The 22,164-nt window shown below is 41.0% G+C and overlaps 1 protein-coding gene across 1 annotated transcript in view; it reads left to right on the forward strand.

Annotated features, from left to right (window-relative positions):
- Positions 1–8,357, forward strand: part of WNT8B (Wnt family member 8B) — a 34,124-nt gene extending 25,767 nt beyond the window's left edge. Inside the window, exons 4-5 of the mRNA XM_029610688.1 lie at positions 2,181–2,323; positions 7,791–8,357. Of these exons, the coding sequence (XP_029466548.1) occupies positions 2,181–2,323; positions 7,791–8,357 (710 nt within the window). The remainder of the gene's footprint in view (positions 1–2,180; positions 2,324–7,790) is intronic.
- Positions 8,358–22,164: the final 13,807 nt, after the last annotated feature.

Genomic DNA, 22,164 nt, shown 5'->3' on the forward strand with positions numbered 1-22,164 from the left:
CTGGGTGGAGGGCTGTCACATGTCTATCACTGTTACACTCTGTACTCTTAAAAGTGAATTTTAAAAGCCCGGCTCATGCATCAGTTAGGGGATGAGCGCACAAATCGGGCTTACACGTGCCCACCCTGAGTTTCAGAAAGGGGCAGGGAATGGGCATGGCCTGGGTAGGGCCAAGAGATGTGCATGGTCCCCTGCTGCTTACACTTCCCCTGCTGCTTACACCTCCTCCATAGCAGAATTAAATCTAAGTCCGAAAAAAAAAGCTGCTTCAGAGGTTTTAAAGGGCTTGGGGTAACTAAGTTATGGGGGTCTGGGGGAGGAGATCCAGGGGGGCACTAGACCACCAGCAAATTATTTTGAGGCAAGGAATGGGGAGAGAAGGGCCTCTTCTAGACTACCAGAGACTTTTTTTTAGAAGGGGTCCAGGGGATTGGGGGGAACCGGAGAGGCATATTACATTAGAGGGGCCTTTGGTTGGGGATGTCCGTGTGTACTGACCTTAACCTCTTCACACGTTTTGAGGACTTGCATCCCAGCTATTTCACTAATAGATCATTTCTTTGCTTGTGGTGATGTTCAGGTGTAACATTTTCAAATGCAGATCTCCATGCCCTGTAATTCTCAGGATGAATGTCAAACTTAGTGAGCCTTGAGTTGACAAGCTCACAATGGGCCATGTACTTCGTTAGATCAGTTTTCAGGTGATGAAGTGCTTGCAGGATACGGTTGTGAAACATTATATTGGATTTCTCTTTCACTGTGTTAGTTCTAGGCATTGAGGTATTGTGAGGTTGATCACGTGCATTTGATGGACATGTGACATATGTTCTTGTTGATGGCATTCTCAGCCATGCCTTGAACCCAATCCATAGAGCGTGCTGGGTTGTAGGCCTGAAGCAAAGTGTCTCTTTGCATGTGTACCTTAATTGTGAGTCAGTTGTAGTGCATCTGTAAGTATACGAGCATGTAGATCACTGTGGTGGTGATTAACATTCATGGTAGAGCATGTGTTAGGTTGATCTCTGTTAGATGCAGATTGTACTTCATGGACAGGATGCATTTTCTCAACATCTGTTATTTCTCTTGGCTGGGGGTGTGAGAATGATTTGCCATGCTCAAAGGCAATTGCCAAGTCTATTCAACTAACTTTAGGACAGGTATATGGGATAACCAGACTTAGCCAAATAGGTTATCTAGCTAACTCAGCTCTTCCTACTTATGCTCTCACCCAGCCCATCATTTAACCAGCTATTTAGCTGGATAAGTAGTTATCCAGCTAAGTGTTGGTCACTGATCCCAATTACATATTTAGCTGACTAGCTCATAAGAACATAAGAGCATAAGAACATGCCATACTGGATCAGACCAAGGGTCCATCAAGCCCAGCATCTTGTCTCCAACAGTGGCCAATCCAGGTCATAAGAACCTGGCAAGTAGCCAAAAACTAAGTCTATTCCATGTTACCATTGCTAGTAATAGCAGTGGCTATTACTAGCAACTCCCAGCCAAGAGAAATAATTCTAAGTCATCTTAATTAATAGCAGGTAATGGACTTCTCCTCCAAGAACTTATCCAATCCTTTTTTAAACACAGCTCTACTAACTGCACTAACCACATCCTCTATCATATCCCCCCTCAGCCGTCTCTTTTCCAAGCTAAGTGGCACTGACTGTGGACCTCAGCTGAATCTAGTCTAATCAACTTGTCGAATAATAGCCTCAGGAAATTCACTTCAAAAACAGCTGCTCCTAGAATATTTTAAAAGGGCAATTTTCAAAACCATGTACATGGGTGAAAAGCATTTTAACTGTGTTTAAAAACTGCCCTCCCTCAATGCAGCTAAAAGCCTGCTGTTTCCATAACATACTTACTTTTATCCACATTAAATAGTGTTATTAGGAGCATGTTTTGTTCAGAGGAGGAAAATAACATGTATAGATTGCATTTTCAAACCTGTGGGTGTTAGTTTCCATTCCAAAAGTATTCGTACAACAAGCACATGTCCACTGCACAAACCCATGTGTTTAGCAGACGGATATACATCTATCTGTTTCCAGGATGAATGTGTATACTGTTTGCACTAATTTATCTGGAAGTGCTATTCTACAGACTCGCTGTTCAGTAACAAATAATTCATATCTATGTATCTTTTATTTTATTTTATTTTTGTACTTTTGCAGGAGGACAAGGCTGGCTCTGGGGGGGCTGCAGTGATAATGTGGGGTTTGGAGAAGCCATTTCCAAGCAGTTTGTGGATGCACTCGAGACAGGACAGGATGCTAGAGCTGCAATGAACCTCCACAACAATGAAGCTGGGAGAAGGGTGAGATACTATTGTCACAGCTCTAGCTCCAGAAGAGAAAGAGTCATTTTAAAGCAACAGTACAATCTTAATTATTTTCTTTGTATATAAAGCTGATAGTACTCACACACTTTCAAAGTAAACATAGATAAGTTAACACAGAAGTACAATTCTCGTATTGAGTTATTATACCTATATGACTTGTATTAATAATAGTTGAGAGTGTTTACAATTTTAATAGGTAGAAAGGGAGATTACAAGAGAAATAAGTGTAAGGGCAATTGCAAGCAAGGTATCACAGTAGATAAGAATATTTTACTGGTTTTGATAAAATCTACTAAGTAACAGTGCAGAATAATAAGGCCTGGTGTTTTGCAAGGGTGAATAATTCCCAGTGATAAAGGACAGCATGAGAGAAAGCTTGTAAACAAGAGTAAGTTGAGACAAAGGGAGCTAAGGGGAGAGAAGCTTGAATTAAGTACAGGGCACAGCTGGTGGTGTAACAAGAAATATGGGCTGAGATGTAGTAGGGAGTAACAGAGGACTGTAGGGTGCTTAAAGATAAGTGATCGGCGAACCATTGGAAAACTCAAGGATCGAAAGACAGAGGCAAATAGATACATAGTTTGAAAGTAGACCAGAAGTCCATTGAAGTTTGTAGGAAAGGTCAATGATTTTTACAGCAGCAGCATTATGAATTGATTGCCAAAGGAAAGACAAGAGAGACGCAGTCTAGACTGGACTCATTTGCATGGGGTTGGAGGGGTGGCACAGAGAGCAGTGGATCGCTACTTCTGAGTATCATTAAGATGATTGTTGAGATTGCCCAAGGAAAGTTTTCAAATTATTCCAAAAGCAAGCAAACTATACCACATTGTATGGGAAGATACATGTTTGTTTTATTATTACTTCAGTTAAAAATGTTGCTGTTATATCCCTATGAAAGAATATGTACCGAGAGCCCTAGAACACCTTACGATATCTGGCCCGCCCAACTTAAAGCTCAGGGTAGCCAGAGATGGATTTGGGGTTTTGGTGCTCCTGGGCACTGTGGGCCCCTGTTACCCCCCCCCCCCCCCTCCCCATCCTGAGGTTGGACAACAGGGAGCAGGTGGTCTAATGCACAGTTCCCGAGTTTCCTGTGGCAGCTCAGGGGTAGATTCTTTGGCAAAAATATAAACATTCTGAAGCAACCTGGCAAGCATTTTCATCTTTTATATTACATTACAAAAATAAATTAACTTTACAGTATATGAGTATAACTAGTCCAATTTATTGTATTATGATTGGTGAAGAAAAGTGATCTCAAGTATCAGTAGAGGGAGGAGACCTCAGAGATGGGAAGAGGAAAGGAGGATCAGGCATAGGGCAAGGAGAAAGGGGAGGAGTGTGAGAAGGAAAAAGGACTAGGGACGAGGAGGATGGGAGATGGGGAAGATTAGAAATCTGGGATGTGGAAGAGGAAGAATGAGTAGGAAGGATTGGGGAGTGGGTTCCAGGATCTGGGGAGAAAGGAGAGGTAGGAAGGAAGATTCCAGGATCTGGGGGATAGAATTCAAGATCAAGGGAGAGGGGATTTGAATTGCAATTGGCAGGAAAGGAGAGGAGAGGAGGGAGGTGTCCCTACCATGTTCTGGTCCTGTTCCTCCTGGTATCCCCTCTCTAACATCCCACCCAACATGGCACACACATACACTTGGCATCAATCCTTTCTTTCTCACATATACACAAGCCCTGCCCCCTATCTTTCCCCCTACACACACACACACACACCCCCACACACACCCCCCCACACATCTCCCAGCCTCTCTTCAATGATCTCTACTCAGACGCTCCTAATCTCCCAGCATGATCCCCCTTTGCTCTGTCTGTTGCAGGCTCACTCCCTCTCCTCTCCTGTTCCCTGCACCCTGAGTGGGATTAAGAAACAGAGGGCTATTCTCTGCTGAGAGAGATTCAGCAGAGCTGAAAAGCAGCAAATCATCAGCCAGCCTGCTGCCTCCCCAGATTTTTGCTCCCATAGGCACAGGTCTAGTGTACCTATTGAGAAATCTAGGCTTGAGTGTAGCAAGGGATTATGGTCCCATAGAGGTTCCCTCACTTCAGGATAAGAATCAGGATCTAAGAGACTTAGACAGGTCCTGATTCTTCTCAAGAGACTTCAGGAGAAGGCAGCTCCTATAAGATTGCTGACAAGATTGTTTGTCATGTTGAAACTACATGAGGACAGAGAGAATAGCTGGTTCCTTATCAACAGCTAGCCTGAGAATGTATTTGGGAACTGTGAAGCTAAACTATCAGGCCGATGCAATAAGATAAGCGCAAAAAATGGCACCCGATATGATTCCCCGTTTTCCTAATGTATGCGCAACTACATCCCGTGTGCACCTGATGCAATATTCAAATAAGAATAAAATTGGAGTGGCGTAAAAAAGGATGCGCCAACAGAGAAATGAGTGTTTCTGGCGCTCAAAAGTTTATTGCATCAGGCTCATGGGCAACTAAATTGTGCGTTCATTACAAAAGTGCACTTTTTTCAGGTTAAATTATTGAAAATGTATTTGAAAACCATGCAGGTTATATAGAGGTTTCAGGGAGACAAAGCCTTAGTTTACCACTTCTCTGGTTTCCCTGATCAAGCAAATAATATACACAGTTGTGATCATAAGTTTACATACCCCTGGCAGAATTTGTAAGATGTGTAGCATTTTACAGGTATTGTATTGAAAATAATCCTTCATATGGTACACACATACCACACACATACTCAAATCATGCTCAAATTAAGCTACAAAAACATATGTCCTTTCTTAACAAACCAACAAATACAAAGTATGATACGAGTCTGGCAAACTCAACCAAAAAATAGATCACATAAATACATAACCCAATGTTGAAATTCGGCTTTGAAGAACCGTGACAAGGATCCTCGTTTCACCTGTTGGCTTCTACAGGGGAAATTTGAACATGGAAAAACATCAACTTAATCTGCAACCACATAGAGAACATCAGTGTACATAGAAAACAACAATAAGTACTGTTTGAAATATGTGTTCAGTCACAATTGAACAAAACAGTTAACCTGAGTGAAATGGAAAAAATGCTATCGGTCTTAAAAAAAAAAAAAAGGCTATATTGGTACCAAACTTACAAAAATCTTTGTAGCAGCAATATATCTAAAAATGCAAAAATGAAACTAAGTAGAAATAGATAATGCTCATACTTGATAACCAGTAAAAAGAGAACTTCAAAAGTAAACTTATTAGAAAAGCAGGAAACGTGTTTACTTTCAGAAAGATTCTCTTTGTCAAAAACTCCTTCAATGTTTTAATATGAAAAATATCCACTATATCAAAACATAAAAACCATAACAGAGAATCCGTAATTTACAACTACTTAAAATGTATATACTATATATTAAAAAAAACAGTATCACATAGTAACCCAAAATCAGTAGCTTTATGTCATGCACAAATGTTCACTTTTGAACTCATTGTAGTGTTACTTCTGCAGTCTCTGCTCTTTTTTAATGCCAGACAATTCGCTGTGCAAATAGGACAATTACAACTATTTGGCCAGCAGCAAAAGAATATATGTAAAGAAATATGTAGAGAGATCTTGAAAAATAACCCTACCAGAAAGTTGGACACTAGAAACGGTTATGTATTGAAGACATTTACCTTGCCTTCCTCCCTGCCGTCACCAAACTGACAGCTAGTTTCACAGGAACTGGAAACGAGGTGCACGGATACGCCATCTCATCCTTCTGTTTGGGTTGAAGTGTATAATGCTTACCTAGTCTTGCTCCCATAACCAAACTGACAGCTGGTTTCACGGGAAATAGAAATGAGGCGCACGGATGCGCCGTCTCATCCTTCTGTTTATGTTGTGGGATGTAATGCGCATGTCCCACGAAACCGGCTGTCTGTTTGGTTATGAAAAAAATATTGTGCAGCAGCACACAAATTTAAAATCAAAGACATGCTCCCCACAAATATACTCTGTAGCAAAATACAAAGAACACGATACAAAAATTCACAAAATTATAACATCCTAGCACTAGTACTGAGTGAATTATGAAAAGATTTTTTTATATTATTATATAGTGTATTATACTTTAAATTATCTAATTTTTCTTTTTACCTTATTAACATTCAACTAAAATTTAAAAAATTGTTTTCAAACTTCAGGCAGTACTAGTGTCAGGATGCTAGAATTTTGTCCCTTCCAACACCAAAGAGTTGTATTGGCAGGGGAACAACATCATCTGAAAATAAAAGTATAATACTTTTATGACAGGATAAATGAAGGCTACCAATAAAAAGACTGACCAGCCCATAATAAAGTTATATATGCCCAAGAAAAGTCATGAAAATATTGCACATTTATTTTCAGATGACGTTGTCCCAGGCTTGCAGTCTATTATATTTATTTATTTTAACACAGTTTGTTGAATCTGTCTTTTAAATGTATTTTTTTTTTGTTGAATTCATAAACATGTTTTGCATCTGGAATTTGTTTATTTGAATGATATTTTTATGAATATGCTATTTGAAAGCTGCCTAGAACAGTGCATTGAGCAGCCTATAAATCTTTTAAATAAATGAAATATGGTTACATGTCACAGGACCAACTGTTTTTGTATTCCTATGTGAAGTTCTCACTAAATATTTCACCTAACAAGTCTATGTCTATTGGCCTGTGAAAATGGGGGCGGGCCTGTGAAAGCCTGCAGCCTTCGCACAATGGCATTGCGCCAGCTGCTGGCTTTTTGCACTGAATAGCACCACCATGAAAGGTGGTGCTATTCAGCATGCTACTGCCAACGATAATGTTAGTAACATTATTGCCGGCAGCAAAGACACCGCCGACTCCGCCCCTCCCTGCCCCGACTCCTCCCCTCCCCCTAATTTGCATGATATTGCATGCGAAAAGGCCCTTTTCGCATGCAATATGGCCTTATGCGTTAGGGCCCTAACGCACGTGATAATGCTTTAGAAAATAACCCCTATGTTTGTGACTTTTTGCAGGGAAAGCAAAAAAAGTCAGCAGTACACGTCTTTTGTGCCAGTATATAGAAAAACACACTAACATGTTTCCCCAGCATTAGATTTTTTTTTTCCAGTGATTTTTCTACCATGTTTTTTTTTTAAACAAAAATAAACTGCTATTAAATCTGGGGGAATGTGATTGAATCTAGATATCTATCATACATAGTCCAAATATAAATGATCCTTTAATTTTAATTTTGCCAAATTTAATGCTGGGTTTTACTGCCAAAAATGTGTAAAATTTTTCAAAATTAGAACACTTCAGAAACGCATTTCAAAGGGGGGTATTATTTTACTCCCATGATCATATCTCCAAATCTGAGTACACAGAAATGTGTGACATTTAAAATTTATATACGCTTTTGATGTGCATTTCTCATATTGCCCATATACTGGAATCCAATTCTTGTCACTCCATTCCTGTCTTCTGTCCCCAGGCCGTAAAAGGTACTATGAAGCGGACCTGCAAGTGCCATGGGGTGTCAGGCAGCTGCACCACCCAAACCTGCTGGCTCCAGCTGCCCGAGTTTCGAGAAGTGGGCACTTACCTAAAAGAAAAGTACCATCGCGCCCTGAAGGTGGACCTACTGCAGGGGGCTGGAAATAGTGCAGCCAGCAGGGGAGCTATAGCTGAGACTTTCAGCTCCATCTCCAAGAAGGAACTGGTTCACCTGGAAGACTCGCCCGACTACTGCCTGGAGAACAAAACCCTCGGGTTGCTGGGCACCGAAGGCAGGGAATGTCTCAAGAGGGGCAAACTGCTCAGCAAATGGGAGAAGAGAAGCTGCCGGCGGTTGTGCGGGGACTGCGGCCTGACCGTGGAGGAGCGCAGGGCTGAGATGGTGTCCAGTTGCAACTGCAAGTTTCACTGGTGCTGTGCAGTGAAGTGTGAGCAGTGCCGCAAGAGTGTTACCAAGTATTTCTGTGTCAAAAAGGAGAAGCGGGAAAGGAGTGGTGGTGGGATCTCCCGCAATAAAGAGTTGAGGCTGAAGAAGAAGCCTTAAAACCTTCCTATTCCTTTGCATCATTTCCCCTCTTCCCTTGTACAGAGCTGCGTATATCTGATAGCACTACGGAATTTAGCAAGAGTACTAGTTCCTTCTATTCTGAAAACACATTGAGGAGGGGTTATTGGTGGTGAATGGCTAGTCGGCTAGCTCTTGAATATACCGGAGGGTAAGCATAAAAGCAATAAGGGAGAGAGGGGTAGAAGACTCACTCATTTCCAATGCCACAAACTACAATTATCAATTCTTCTTCCATGGACTTTCCATAGGAGCAAAGCAAGATGTTCTATTTCATAGAATGTCTACTATTCAATGGGGAGCATAAAAAGGGCTATTTTTTTTTCTTGACGTTGGCGTGCAATCTACTGTGCCTTGCTAGAGTTAGTCACCAAGCGACTCTAGGCCGGTTGTGACAGGCTGAATTTAGTTCAATTCCACTGAATGTAGGAACTATAGTTCTGATTTGCTTAGGAACACCAAACTCCATATTGATCGATACAGTGGCATGGGAGTTTAAGATTAGGACTGGCTAGCCTGACCTCTGCTAGGCTCTTTCCACTCCTACGTATCCTTTCATCACCTCATCAGCCTCTGGTAACCTAAGAATGTGCAGAACAGAGATTCTAGATAATACAGACAAAACAGAGAGATCCTGTGGGTTTGCAGTAGAGAGAGATGTCGGGCATGAAAGCAGTGTGGCAGTCTAGAAATGAGATGAATGGCCCAAGTTTGAATTCTATACAATTTCAGGAGACAGATGTCAGTTATAGATTCTCGAATGTATAGTAGGAATTCAGAGCAAAGGCTTAAGAAAGGGTAGCTCCTGTAAACTGGCAGCTAATATTCAAAGTGAATGGAGGTTTAGCAGACAAAGGCTGTACCCTGTATTTTATAAACATGCAGAACACAAATGTGTAATATAATATAGTTTTCATAGATTTGCGTAGTTAGGTAAATAGGGCTATCAAGAAACCCAGGTCTGCATTACACTAATGTGCAAAGTAGAATCAGTTAGATGGTCTTGTAGATCTGCATAGACAATGTTATTCAGAGCAGAGATCCTATAAACATGGTAATAAAAACTAAATACATTTTAGTAGTGGAAATATTAGTGAGCTTAATATAACTATATTCCTCATAGCAGAATGCATCGCTTTTGCGGCACTTCTAGGTATATGCCCCATGCTGCCAGCTCAAAAATAGAGGAGAGCCATGTACACAGGCTCTGTGCAGTCATTTCTCCTGCCCTCTCTTTCCTTAATTGTAAGGATGTTATCTAATCCAAATCAGCCCTGAAAGAGTGATCCAACAGTCTTGGTTTTATCCCATCGTGTGTATGGACTTTCATTCCTTTTCTTAGACAAACTGGAACTCAATAGATGCAAGGAGTTAAACCTCAAGCTTTCAGGACTGATCAGGTGTAAATGCTTCCAGCAACTTGATTGCCAAACAGTGACTGAAGAGTTTCTTACATATATCTGTTTTCTTATATTATCTCGGCCTTTTAAGTTTCATCTTTCTTTTGTTTATGTCCTGTCAGCAGAAAGGATAATTAACTAAGAGGCTAGCTCTGGCTTATGAGGACAGACTCGTTTTCCACAGGGTCATAGGTCTTATGGGATTTTTCTTGCTCAGGTGTACGTACACCGATATTACTATTCATGGCAACTATGGACCACCAGGATGGTCAACAGGTGAAAAAGTTGTCCTCCAAGGGAGGGAGTTGTGACAGAGAAAGCACGATTATGTTTTGGAAAATATTTTAATAGGTCACTATACCCTCTTAAGGAGAGAAAATTTTCCTCTCTTGGGAACAAATCAATATTTGCTCTAAATTAATGCAGAAAATAAAGCTTGAAGGATGTATTCTTTCTGTGGCTGATATCAGTAAATAATGATGGTTCCATTAGCACTAATATAAGTTACATTTAAGACAGTCTTGGATCCAAATTCCATTTTCATTGTACAATAACCATCTGAGCAAATAACTGATTTTTAACTACCAACTTGAGCAGCTCTGAGTTGGAAGTCACAAAGCAGTCATACTCAAGTAACCCAAAAATATATCACTGGAAGCAAAAATTGAGCCATCAAGGAATTCCCAAAATGAAAAAAAACCCACACCTAAAAAAGAAAACCAAATAGGAAAGGTGCATGTCTGAATTTCTTCTTCAACAGGGTGAAGGTATCTCAAACAGTTGAAGTTCTTAAGCCATCAGGTAAGGAGGAATGCCACATTAGGGCAACCCCTGTTGGTACAAAGGCTGAAGGATCCAGTTGCGTGTCATGGAGAGGTGAATGGAAAAAGGAGAAAGCAAAAAGAAGGGACTCCTGGTGTCCAGGTACAGCTATAGGAAATAAAACGAGTGTAGCTCCAAGGCAACAGCAACATATTTTTGTATATTTGGCCATCCCAGAGGTCCTTTGTCAGGCCTTGCCCATTTAAACAGCAGGCTATTCTGTTTTTAATGACTTGTGTCTGTGTGTGGTTGCTCTGTGGTCAGTAGGAGGCAATTTTTTTTTGTAAGTGCTGTTTCCTGTGAATCTTGAAACATAGAATGACTCAACTTAATTTTAGTTTCTTTAAGGTTTTAGATTCCTCAGGAAGCACTTCTCTGACCAAAAGGGAAATGACTTATTTTGAGCATAGAAATATAAAAATGATGGTAGAAAAGGACCAAACAGTCCATCCGATCTGCCCTGCAAGCTTATAGTAGCATCTACCGCACCATACAGGTCACCCCCATTCTTAATTTCCCAGACCGTCAAAGTCAGAGCCCTTGTTTTTTGGTGTCTGAGTCCAATTCTGAGTTCAATTGCCGTTGAAGCAGAGAGCAATGCTGGAGTTACATCAAACGTATCAGGCTTTTTGGTTAAGGGTAGTAACAGCCGCATCAGCAAGTTACCCCCATGCTTATTTGTTTTCCCAGACCGAAATATTCAGTGTCATTGTTGGTTGCTGTCTGAATCTAATTCTCCTTTTCCTCTTTTCCCCCTTCCGTTAAAGCAGAGAGCAATAATGGAGTTGCATCAACAGTATGAAGGCTTATTGATTAAGAGTAGTAACTGCCACACCAGCAAGTTACCCCCATGCACTCTTTTCTCCATTTCCATCTTCTAGCCTTTAGGGATCCCATGCCCCTTTCACTGATTTTATCTTTATCACCTCTTCCAGAAGGGCATTCCAGGCATCCACCACCCGCTGTGAAGAAATATATCCTGACATTGGTTGTGAGTCATCTTCCCTGGAGTTTCATTACATGATTATCACCTCCTTTTCCTTACTGGTTATTCCTCTCTCTATGCAGCCCAGCATTCTTCTGACTCATCTTGTCACATTGCTTCACCGTCTTCAGATCGCTAGACACTATCACCACAAGGTCCCTCTCATGCTCTGTACACAACAGCCCTTCACCCCTCCTCCCCACCCCATCACAGCTCTTTTGGATTACCGCACACCAGATGCATGACTGCACTTCTTGGCATTGAAACCCAGCTACCATATCTTTGACCACTGTTCAAACTTCCTTAAATCACGTCTCATTCTCACCTTCCAGCGTTGTAGATCTTAGTATCATCTGCAAATAGACAAACTTAACCTTCTGTCACTTCCGCAATGTCGCTCACAAAGATATTGAACAGAACCAGTCCCAACACTGATCCTTGTGACACTCCGCTTAACAGCATTCTCTCTTCAGAGTAATGCCCATTTACGATGACACACTCTTCTATCCCTTTCACAATGTCACTCACAGATATTGAATAGAACCAGTCCTAAAACTAATCTCTGTGGCACCCCACTTAACATGGTTCTGTCTTTAGGTTCCATTTACCATTAATCGCTGTCTCTTATCTGTCAGCCAGTTTGTAATCCATGCCACCACCTTGGCACTCACTCCCAAGCTTCTCATTTTATTCACAAGCCTCCTATGTGGGACCATATCAAAAGCTTTGCTGAAATCCATGTAGATCACATCAAATTCTCTTCCTCGATTCAATTTTTTAGTCACCCAATCAAAAAAGTCAATCAGATTTGTCTGACAGGACTTCCCCCTGGTGAATCCATACTGCCTTGGGTCCAGCAATCCTCCTCACTGTAGATTGTTCACTATCCTTTCCTTCAGCAGATTCTCCATTAATTTTCCCACCACCGAGGTAAGGCTAACTGGTCTGTCTTTTCCATCCTCTTCTCTGCTCCCACTCTTGTGAAGCAGGACAACCACCACTTTTCTCCAATCTCATGGCACCACTTCCATTTCCAGGGATCTATTGAACAGGTCCTTTAGCAGACCCACCAGCACATCTCTGAGCTCCCACAGTATCCTGGGATGAACCTCATCTGGCCCCATGGCCTTGTCCACGCTCAGTTTTCCTAGGTCTTCCCATACATTCTCTTCTGTAAACGGATTTTCATCTCCATCTACAGTTTTGTTAACCAGCAATGGTCCTTCTCCAGGGACTTCTTTAGTGAACACTGTCAGTTGTAAACCGTTTTGATTAATTCTTTTGAATTGTAAAGGCGGTATATAAACATTTTTAAATAAATAAACACTGAACTGAAGTATTTGTTTAATATTTCTGCCATTTCTTCATCTCTCTCTCCACACAGCATTCCTTGTTGCCTTTCAATTTCACTATACCACTTTGGGCATCCCTTCTTTCTCTGATATATCTGAAAAATGTTTTGTTTGCTCTCTTTACCTCTTTGGCAATTCTTTCTTCCACTTGACTTTTTGCTTTCCTAGTTTCTTTCTTCGTCTCCCTCATATTTAACAGATATTCTTCCTTGTGTTCCTTGTTTTGAGATCCTTTATACTTCTCAAATGCTGTTCCTTTTGCCTTAATTTTTTCAGTCAACTCCTTAGAAACTAGATTGGTTTATTTTTCCTCTTACTCTTCTTTCCTTTCCTAACATATAAATTTGTTGCCTTTGTAATAGCTCCTTTTAATTTGACCCACTGTTGTTCCACCGCACCCTTTTATCTCTCAGTCTTCTAGTTCTTCCTCCAGGTACATCCCCATTTTGACAAAGTCCGTATTTGTGAAATTCAAAACTTGGGTCTTGGTGTGACTTCTCTGTATCCTGTTTGCGATTTCGAACCATACTGTCTGATGATCACTACTGCTCAGGTGAGCCCCTACCTAAACATCAGAGATATTGTCCCCACTGGAAATATATACTGTCTTTATAGCACAGTATTTTCCTCCCTACCTTCCTGCTGATCACTCTTCTATGTGATTATATTTATTTCCCTTCATCATGCTGCTCAGGTGACAGGCATATTACTGTCACCTTTCCTGCCTACTGGCAGCTCTCTCTCAGTGGTACTCCATCCCCATTCCCACCCATGCTGAACTAGTCTAGAGATCATACAAACTATATATATATGGCATTGGTACCTTGACATTCATTCTCAGGATTTACTGACATCAGCAGAAACCTCGATAGATTGAATGGCTCATTGATGATGTCATCACACACATTCTCAAAAATGATACCTGCCAAATGTTACTGCTTAAGCCTGACAATGCTTTTGTATGCCAGCAGGGTTCTTCTTTGCAATATGCAGACATCTTACTGCCCACTGAAGCCTATGTGCATCAGCAACTTGTCACACCTGATACTATTGGCCCTATCAGATAGAACACCGAGTCCCAGATCTGCATGGCAGTCAAGTCATAGGGCCACAACCTTCCTGACTCTTCTCGGATATATAGTTTACTTTAAATTTACCTTGCTTAGGTCTGCCTCAAAATCTAGGATTTATAGATTATGGTTACATGGTGAAACAAAAATCGTGAATCACAATTTACATTTCTCATGGCCTCACTCATTGCAAGTGAAGAAATAGTTCTGTTAGGGACAGCAATCATATCAGATTTAGGGGGTAGTTGTTTGCACATAAGTAGCTCTTTGAACATAGCTTGGTGGGAATGTACATTAAAGCAGGCACAGTACGATTTTGCATGTACTTTTGCATGCATACTAAATAAGTTCCAGAGGAACAGAGTTGGGGTGGAATAGAGATTTACTTGCAAATTTAAGATTTCTGAAAGTATACATGTTAAATCATGCATGGTAAGTTATGCCTGCTCCCGAGTAGGCTTAATTTCTACACCTATGTCCCCCACGCTAACCTGGCACAATTCAGGCCAAAGTCTGTGAGCACTTTTTATCTGCACACTTTAATACTACATAGGCCACTGAAAATTACTCTTTCTGTATACAATACCCAAGAATTCTCATGAGGTGTTAATGAGGAAATAAAGGAGCAGAGAAATCTGCATTATAAACCTCCCAGTAGAAACCTGAAATGAAAATGATCATATGTTTAGTGTTATTGTAATGCAATATTGCTAGGACCATGAGGATGAAGATTGCTTCGATGTTAATAAATAGGTTGTAGGGTGGAAAACAGCTTTAAAAACAGAGAAATTCTTCTTTTGCCCCCAAACAAAACTTCTCTTGATTTATTTTCTTGTGGGAACATATTTCTTTTCAGCTCTCTAATTGCAGCACCTTACAATTGACCTAAGTAAAAACATTCCTGGATGTGCCAATTTCCTTTTGATCCCAGCACATCTAAGGATCCCTTATAACAACTATAATGTCATTTTGCTCAGGAATCTGAAGACTATGGAGCAGTACCAACAAAATCAACTGTTAAATAAAGATATGCTCTTAAAAAAAAGCTGTGTACATACTCTGCAGTATTTCAGAAGAGCATGTGACAACAGTAATACCCACTATACTGACAGTTTTACTTCTAAATTATTCTTTTATGTTGCTCCCCCTGTAATTTTCCTCAACCTCCAAGCAAAGTCATGTCTTGCGCCAGTTTAATGCATTATCCTACCGTAGATTTGATTGGTGCATTGTCTGTAGCTTCACAGATCACATCATACATGGCAGAAAGCAATTCAGTATCGATGAGGAGACGAAGGGAATCAGCAAAGGAGCTGCATAAATAATTATCAAACTAAAAATATGAGAAAGTTCTCGGCTCCTCAAAGTACTCTAGAGAGGAACAGCCTGTAATCTAATAGAGGACCTTGGGATTTCATTTGACCCTTTTTGTTCTACACCAGGCACTCTACCGCTGAGCTATAGTAGCTGCTTCCTGAATACAGCTAGCAGGAAACTCTGTAGCTTAGCCTGGCTGACTATATCACTCCCTTTATCATAACATAACTAACTTATCTAGTGAAAGTTCTTGTGTGGTCTTGAAAGCTGATGTACTACAACACCTTTCTGTTGGTTGTTAAAAACATAATCACAACCTGTTAAGGGTCTGATTCATCAAAGATCTTTTCCCATAGACACAGACTGGGATAAAAGCCTTAATAAATTGCTCCAAGAATCTACCTTATCACAAATGACATAAATGTTTAGCAGTCAATATTCAGTAAGCCAGCATGTGGCAAAAATATCCAGGGAAAGTTAAAGCACGTTAACTTTTCCCCAGAGATATTCATCAGGACGTATGTGCACAAGTCTACCACTGAATATACTTGGACATAGTTGGGAGAGCCATTTTTCTGACTAGACATGCATGTGTAACTTTAACCAGAGAATGCTCAATATTTGATCCTACTGGCTAAAGTTTAGACTCCATTGACACCCTTTTTTCTCTAGATAATTTCTGTATGCAAAAAAATGTATAGGGTTGGCAGGGATGAAATGTCAAAATGTGGGGGGGGGGTCATCGATAGGAACATGTCACCCCACTATTGAAAAAGTTAAATTGGTTACCTGTGGAATTGAGAATCCTTTGTAAATTGCTGGTTTTGATATTTAAATGTGTAAATAGTGAGGGATTTTTTTCTACCGAGGTTTTCTTATAACTCTCTTGCCTCCTTGTGTTCCACCCATCGGGGTTTTTGGCAGACCATTTCACAAAGATGCCCATTTGCAAGAAACTTGTCATCGGACCATGTCAGTGATCTGATATTATGGAATGCCTTGCCTATGGCACTTCATTCTTATCCTGATCTTGCAGTTTTTTGTAAACAGCTTAAGACTTATTTCAGGAAGCATTTGGATAATAATGGTGCATTTGCTTTGTGATTAGCTGGATATAATCTTAAATTAACTGTTTAACTGTTAACTGTTTAATCTGTCATTTGCATTGGTTATCAGTTTTATTATGGGTGTTTTATTGTGATCCACCCAGCACAGTTTTTCTGCTATGGGCGAAATATCAGTTTTTTAAATAAATAAAATTCAGCTTTTGTGCGCATAACTTGAAAAAAGTCTGTGCACAAGGGCTTTGCTTGTTGACCTCTTATTTGCAAGTAGATGGGTATAACTATTTGCCATATGAACTTTTTAAACATTTCAAAGAGCATGATGGGTAATATGTTCTCTCAAATGCATAAAAACCCACCACTTTTAAATAAAGTCTTTTTCAGTTCTGTTTTGCAAATACATCTGTAAAAACAAAGACTTCTGAAAATAATCTAGTTCTACAAGAAACTAATTAGAATTTTGAGTAGTTCTGACACAAAAGCTGTATTGTATACTCTCCCTTTCAATCCACTCTTCAGAACACCCTCTTCCACTGATCCTGTATCTAACACCCTCCTCCTAGAGGTAAACAAACCAGCAACATTAGAATTCTGTCTGTAACTATTCAACTGTGTTGTAAATAGAAAGTTACGCACCTTGAAGTTTAATTTATTGTACAGTTACTATGATGTAAAGATAACAATGTCTACCAATGTACATATGTTGTAGATTAGGGAAACAGGTTTAAACTGTGACTAATGATAACTTTGTTCCCTTTGAAGAGATGGGGTACATTTTCAGCATGGCAACCATCAGTTAACTTGTTTAGTGCCAGGCAGATGTGTCATGTGAAGGATCCCTGTGACTGATATGCCATCAACTGTTTGAGGCTACATGATAACAGAACGGGGTGGTTCTGTTTGAATGCATGAGCATTTTATTGTGGGGGGTGGGGGGGAGAGAGGGGTTGTTTTTGCTTTTAAAAATGTCCTTGATTTTGTTTTTCAGGATGTTTGGACCTTAACCCATGATTTATTGGGGATTTTTATTTTATGAAACAAACATCTGTTGCTTACATCATTGGCTGGTGTTGACCTTAAGATATTTCTTTACTTTCAGGTGGCTTTGAAGGTACATAAAAAAAAAAAAAGATCAACAGGCCGATGCAATACCGTGCGCACAGGTTAACCCACGGTTGAACCGGCGTCCATAACCCCCTTACGCAATAAGGGGATTAGCGTGGCCAAAACACGCATCCAAACCAGCGCATAGCTAATAGCACTCATCACATGTAAACGCCATTTTGATGAGGCTATTACCCTCTTATGTAAAAAATAAATCTGTGCCCGACGCGCACATTTTTACCATCAAAAGTTAACGCCAGCCACGAAGCCACAAAAAGGAGTAACGTAAAAACATTTTTTTTTTTTTTTAAATGTCTTGCCAGCAGTCAGATTAGGAACATGGACGCTCATAAAATTGAGCGTCTGTTTTCCTAACCCGCACACAGCCTGGGCTCCCGATGACATGGGCACATTAGGGATGCACAGTTTATCCCTAGCCTGTCCTTTTTAGCACGGCGGCTCATTTGCCTATTGCATCGAGCACCCAGGAGAGGTGACTGTGCGCACATTAAAAATGGGTTTCCATTTGGACGTACATCTTTAGAGCATTGATAATGCATCAGCCTTCAAGTATGCAGGATCTGACCTGTAAATATCAATTGCAAGAAAAAAATGTGACATTCTAAAGGAAGTTCAATGTCTGTCTGGTTCCCCCAAACCCATCTCAAATTCCACAATTAACTTGAAATACACAACTTTTATGGAAAACAAGAATATGAAACTGGATACAAACTCTTAGATCCTGTAATGCATGCTCCTCTTATTCTTGTTTTAAGTCAGATGCCTAATATTTTTAATATTTGTACAAAAAACATATTGTACCTGAAACGAACATTTCTAATATAATTGCCTCCTTTATAATTTTTCAAACTACTTTGAAAACAAATATTGTGAAATAAAGGCAATCTTGCTATTACAAAAAACATGTTTGAGTCTTTAAGACAATTCTCTACTTTCCAGCACTTGAGACACTTACTAATTTTCCAAACTTTGCCAGGTGAAAACTATAAACATGATGCTGACCTTTCAAGCATGTAAAGGTGCTTGTAAAGAAAGTCAGCTCTTCATGCCTCCCCCAAATGTAAACATGGTAGGGATATTTTCAATTTTGTTTCATGATATTTAGCTCCATCCTCCTAGTCTCACATGCCTCTCTGCTCCCTATCATTAAATAAGCCTCATTCTATTTTTGTGCATTCTCCTGTCCCATAACCACTAGAACAAATTGCCTTCCAGCATCCAGGAAGCTCCCAATCTGATTCTCTTCAAGTCCCAGTTGAAATCTCACTTCTTTAGCCTATTTAAATGCCTGTATTTCTCAGTCTTTGCTTCCCCATTTCCCTTCCCTTCCCTATCATTGTTATTATGCATTAATAGATGAATTTTAAAAGCCCAGCACATGCCAAAGCCAGGTGATATGCGAGGATGTCCATCCGGCGCGCGCCATATTGATTTTAAAAGGTGCCCATGTACGTGCATATCTCCCGCTACACGCACAAGTGAGAAAGCCCAAAAAGGGGTGGGGTGTGGGCGGGACATGGGCATTCAGGGACTTTAACATGAAGGGGCGGATTTTAAAAAGCATTTACATGCATAAATCTGGGTTTTACGCATGTAAATGCACTTTACTCGAGTAAGTGGGCTTTTGAAAATTGCTACAATATATGCCATTGAATCGTCCATAGGATTTATTCGCATAAGTGCACTTTACGTGAGTAAATGGCTTTTGAAAATTGCTACAATAGTAGTTACATTTATGCGCGTAACTCCTTTGAAAATTACCCCCGAAATGTGCATGTATTTACGCGCACAAGCATGCGTCAGGGTCCCCTGCAGTATAACTTTACCACTGCTATGGATGGCATGTAGGTAATAAAACGAAAAAAATTAGGCTCGTCAGCGAGGTTTTAAGGCTTGGAGCTAAAAGAGGGAAAGGGAGGCTTAGGGGGTTTTGGACGTCCTATCCCTTAACTGGATGAACTGGGAAAATTAGTAATGGCGCACATCCCTTATAAAATTCCCCCATTTATGCAGCGCACATGCACATGTAAGCACGTTCATCCTATTTCTTTTTATTATTTTTTATTAATGCAATTTCAGATATATTACATCATATATCAAAGAAATAAAGGATCCTTCATTACAATCATTGATAGAAACTTATACAAATAATTATTTTCAACGGATCTCTTAAACTACAGGAAATTGTGGACCAAGATGCACATACAGGCATTTATAGACCTCCATGCATTTATTTACCATATATAAGGAATTAACCCTACACATAAGACTACCCCTACTAATTTAATATAGCATTTCAACCCTTCCCATCCAGGTGCACATATATGTGCATATGTTACAAAATGGCTGCGTCCTTTGGCGCTAACCAGCATATGCACGTACATGTGCGCTCACGCGGTTGTTTCAAAGTTACCGTCTACATGCTTTTTGCATTGTCTTTATAAGGCATCTTGGGTAGGGTGCCATCTAAATCTCAAAAGTAAGAGCCTAACTTTCAAAATTGTCTACAAAATACCATTGGTGCATGTAAATGGGGCCATGGAAATGTATGCTAATATTTAATAGACTATGGGACAGATTTTCAAAGGGTTACGCACATAACTTACACACGTAACTACGAAAACCTGTCCCTGTGCGCGCCGAGCCTATTTTGCATAGGCTTGGCGACGCGCGTATGTCCCAGGGCTTTGAAAAAGGGGCGGGGTCGTAGGCGGGACGCTGGTCCGGGGGCGGGACCGAGGCCTCCGGCACAGCAGCCAGCCAGCGCGCGCAAGTTACACCTGCCCAGAGGCAGGCATAAATTCGAAAACAAAGGTGGGAGGGATTTAGCTAGGGCTGGGGGCGGGTGCGGAATGAAAGTTCCCTCCGAGGCCGCTCTGGAGCGGCCTCGGAGGGAACGGGGAAAGCCATTGGGGCTCCCCTAGGGCTCGGCACATGCAAGGTGCATAAGTGTGCACCCCATTGCGCGCGCCGACCCCGACAATGGGGTGCACAAGTGTGCACCCCATTGTGTGCGCCGGGTTGCGCACACAAATCTATGCCCGCGCGTAGGTTTGAATATCTGGCCCTATGTGGTGGAAGCAGCACAGTTTATAAAATACCACATATTTCTGCCCTGAAAGTATGCACATATGTTAGTAATGCAGAAACATGTATACTTTACCCATATGCATGTATATTTTATGCATGTAATAACTAACAATACAAGCACGATAATCCAGAATTAAACTTGGAGGCAGGTATTTTATAAAGTATGCACATTCTTTGCTTCTGAAAATACTTACTTTACTTGTGCCCTTGGAATCGCCAGTTCCCCCCAATACTTCACCCAGACCTCCCAACCAAACTATAGACAAAAGACTAGTGCAATTTCAACTGTATGAGCCAGTTAACAGCTGTAAAAGTGTATGGACAAGATTAGAAATGTATGCGTGTATACCCCTTACAAAATTGCAACTTGTGCCAATGCTTCCAAACTCCACCCTGCAACGGCCCTGACCCACCCTTTTTTCCCTCGGTCACATTTATACGTGACACTCCAAGAACTCACGCACTCTCGTGGTTTATAAAATAGCATTCTAACTACATGCATATGCGCTAATTTGACACGTGCAAGCCCCTTATAACTCATTGAAAATTACCTCCTTAATGAATAAATATGGAACTGCTAAATCTAAATGCTATTCAATGGCCACAGACAAGTTTGATTTTCATAATATTACCCATTAATGTATATGAGATAAATCTCCCTTTAATGACTCAATAAGACTGCAGTTTAGAGACAATTTTCAAAGAGACCGTATAGTTGCAAGCTACGTGGGTTCTTTTAACATGCATACTTTACACAAATTTTCAAAGAGAAACTACCCATGTTATTTCTCTTGGAAAATTAGCAGAAGCAAAATATGCACTCTGAAAAGTGTCTGTGTACTTTGCACTCAGGGCCAGATTTTAGTAGGTATGCACAGGTGTAGATTTGTGCGCGCAACTCGGCGTGCACAAATCTATGCCCGATTTTATAACATGCGCACGCAACCACGCACATGTTATAAAATCCGGGGTCAGCACGCACAAGGGGATGCACACTTGTGCACGCCGAGCAGCCTTCCTCCGTTCCCTCTGAGGCCACTCCGAAATCGGAGCGGCCTCAGAGGGAACTTTCCTTCTGCCCCCTCCACCTTCCCCTCCCTTCCCCTACCTAACCCACCCCTACCTACCCTAACCCCTACCTAACCCACCCCTACCTAACCCTAACCCCCAGCCCTACCTCCTACCTTTAACTTAGAAGTTGCGCGCGCCGGCCCGCAATCCCGGGCACGGCAGCAAATGGCCACTGTGCCTGGAGGCTCCCTCTCCGTCTCCGTCCCCGGACCGCCCTGCCCATGCCCCACCCCCTTTTTCAAGCCTTGGGATATACGCGTGTCCCGGGGCTTGTGCACGTCGCCAGGCCTATGCAAAATAGGCTCAGCGTGCATAGGAGGGGTTTAAAAGGGTTACGTGTGTATATTACCCACGTAACCCTTTTAAAATCCGCCCCTCAATGTTTATGAAGGCAGCTGAGGAGGGGCAAAATAATGCAAGTACATTTGAAAATCAAACGTACATGTATCGTTTTCCTCCGCTAACCTAAGACCACTCATAAGATCATCTT

The sequence above is a fragment of the Rhinatrema bivittatum genome, chromosome 7 (assembly GCF_901001135.1).
Source record: "Rhinatrema bivittatum chromosome 7, aRhiBiv1.1, whole genome shotgun sequence".
NCBI classification, from domain to species: domain Eukaryota; kingdom Metazoa; phylum Chordata; class Amphibia; order Gymnophiona; family Rhinatrematidae; genus Rhinatrema; species Rhinatrema bivittatum.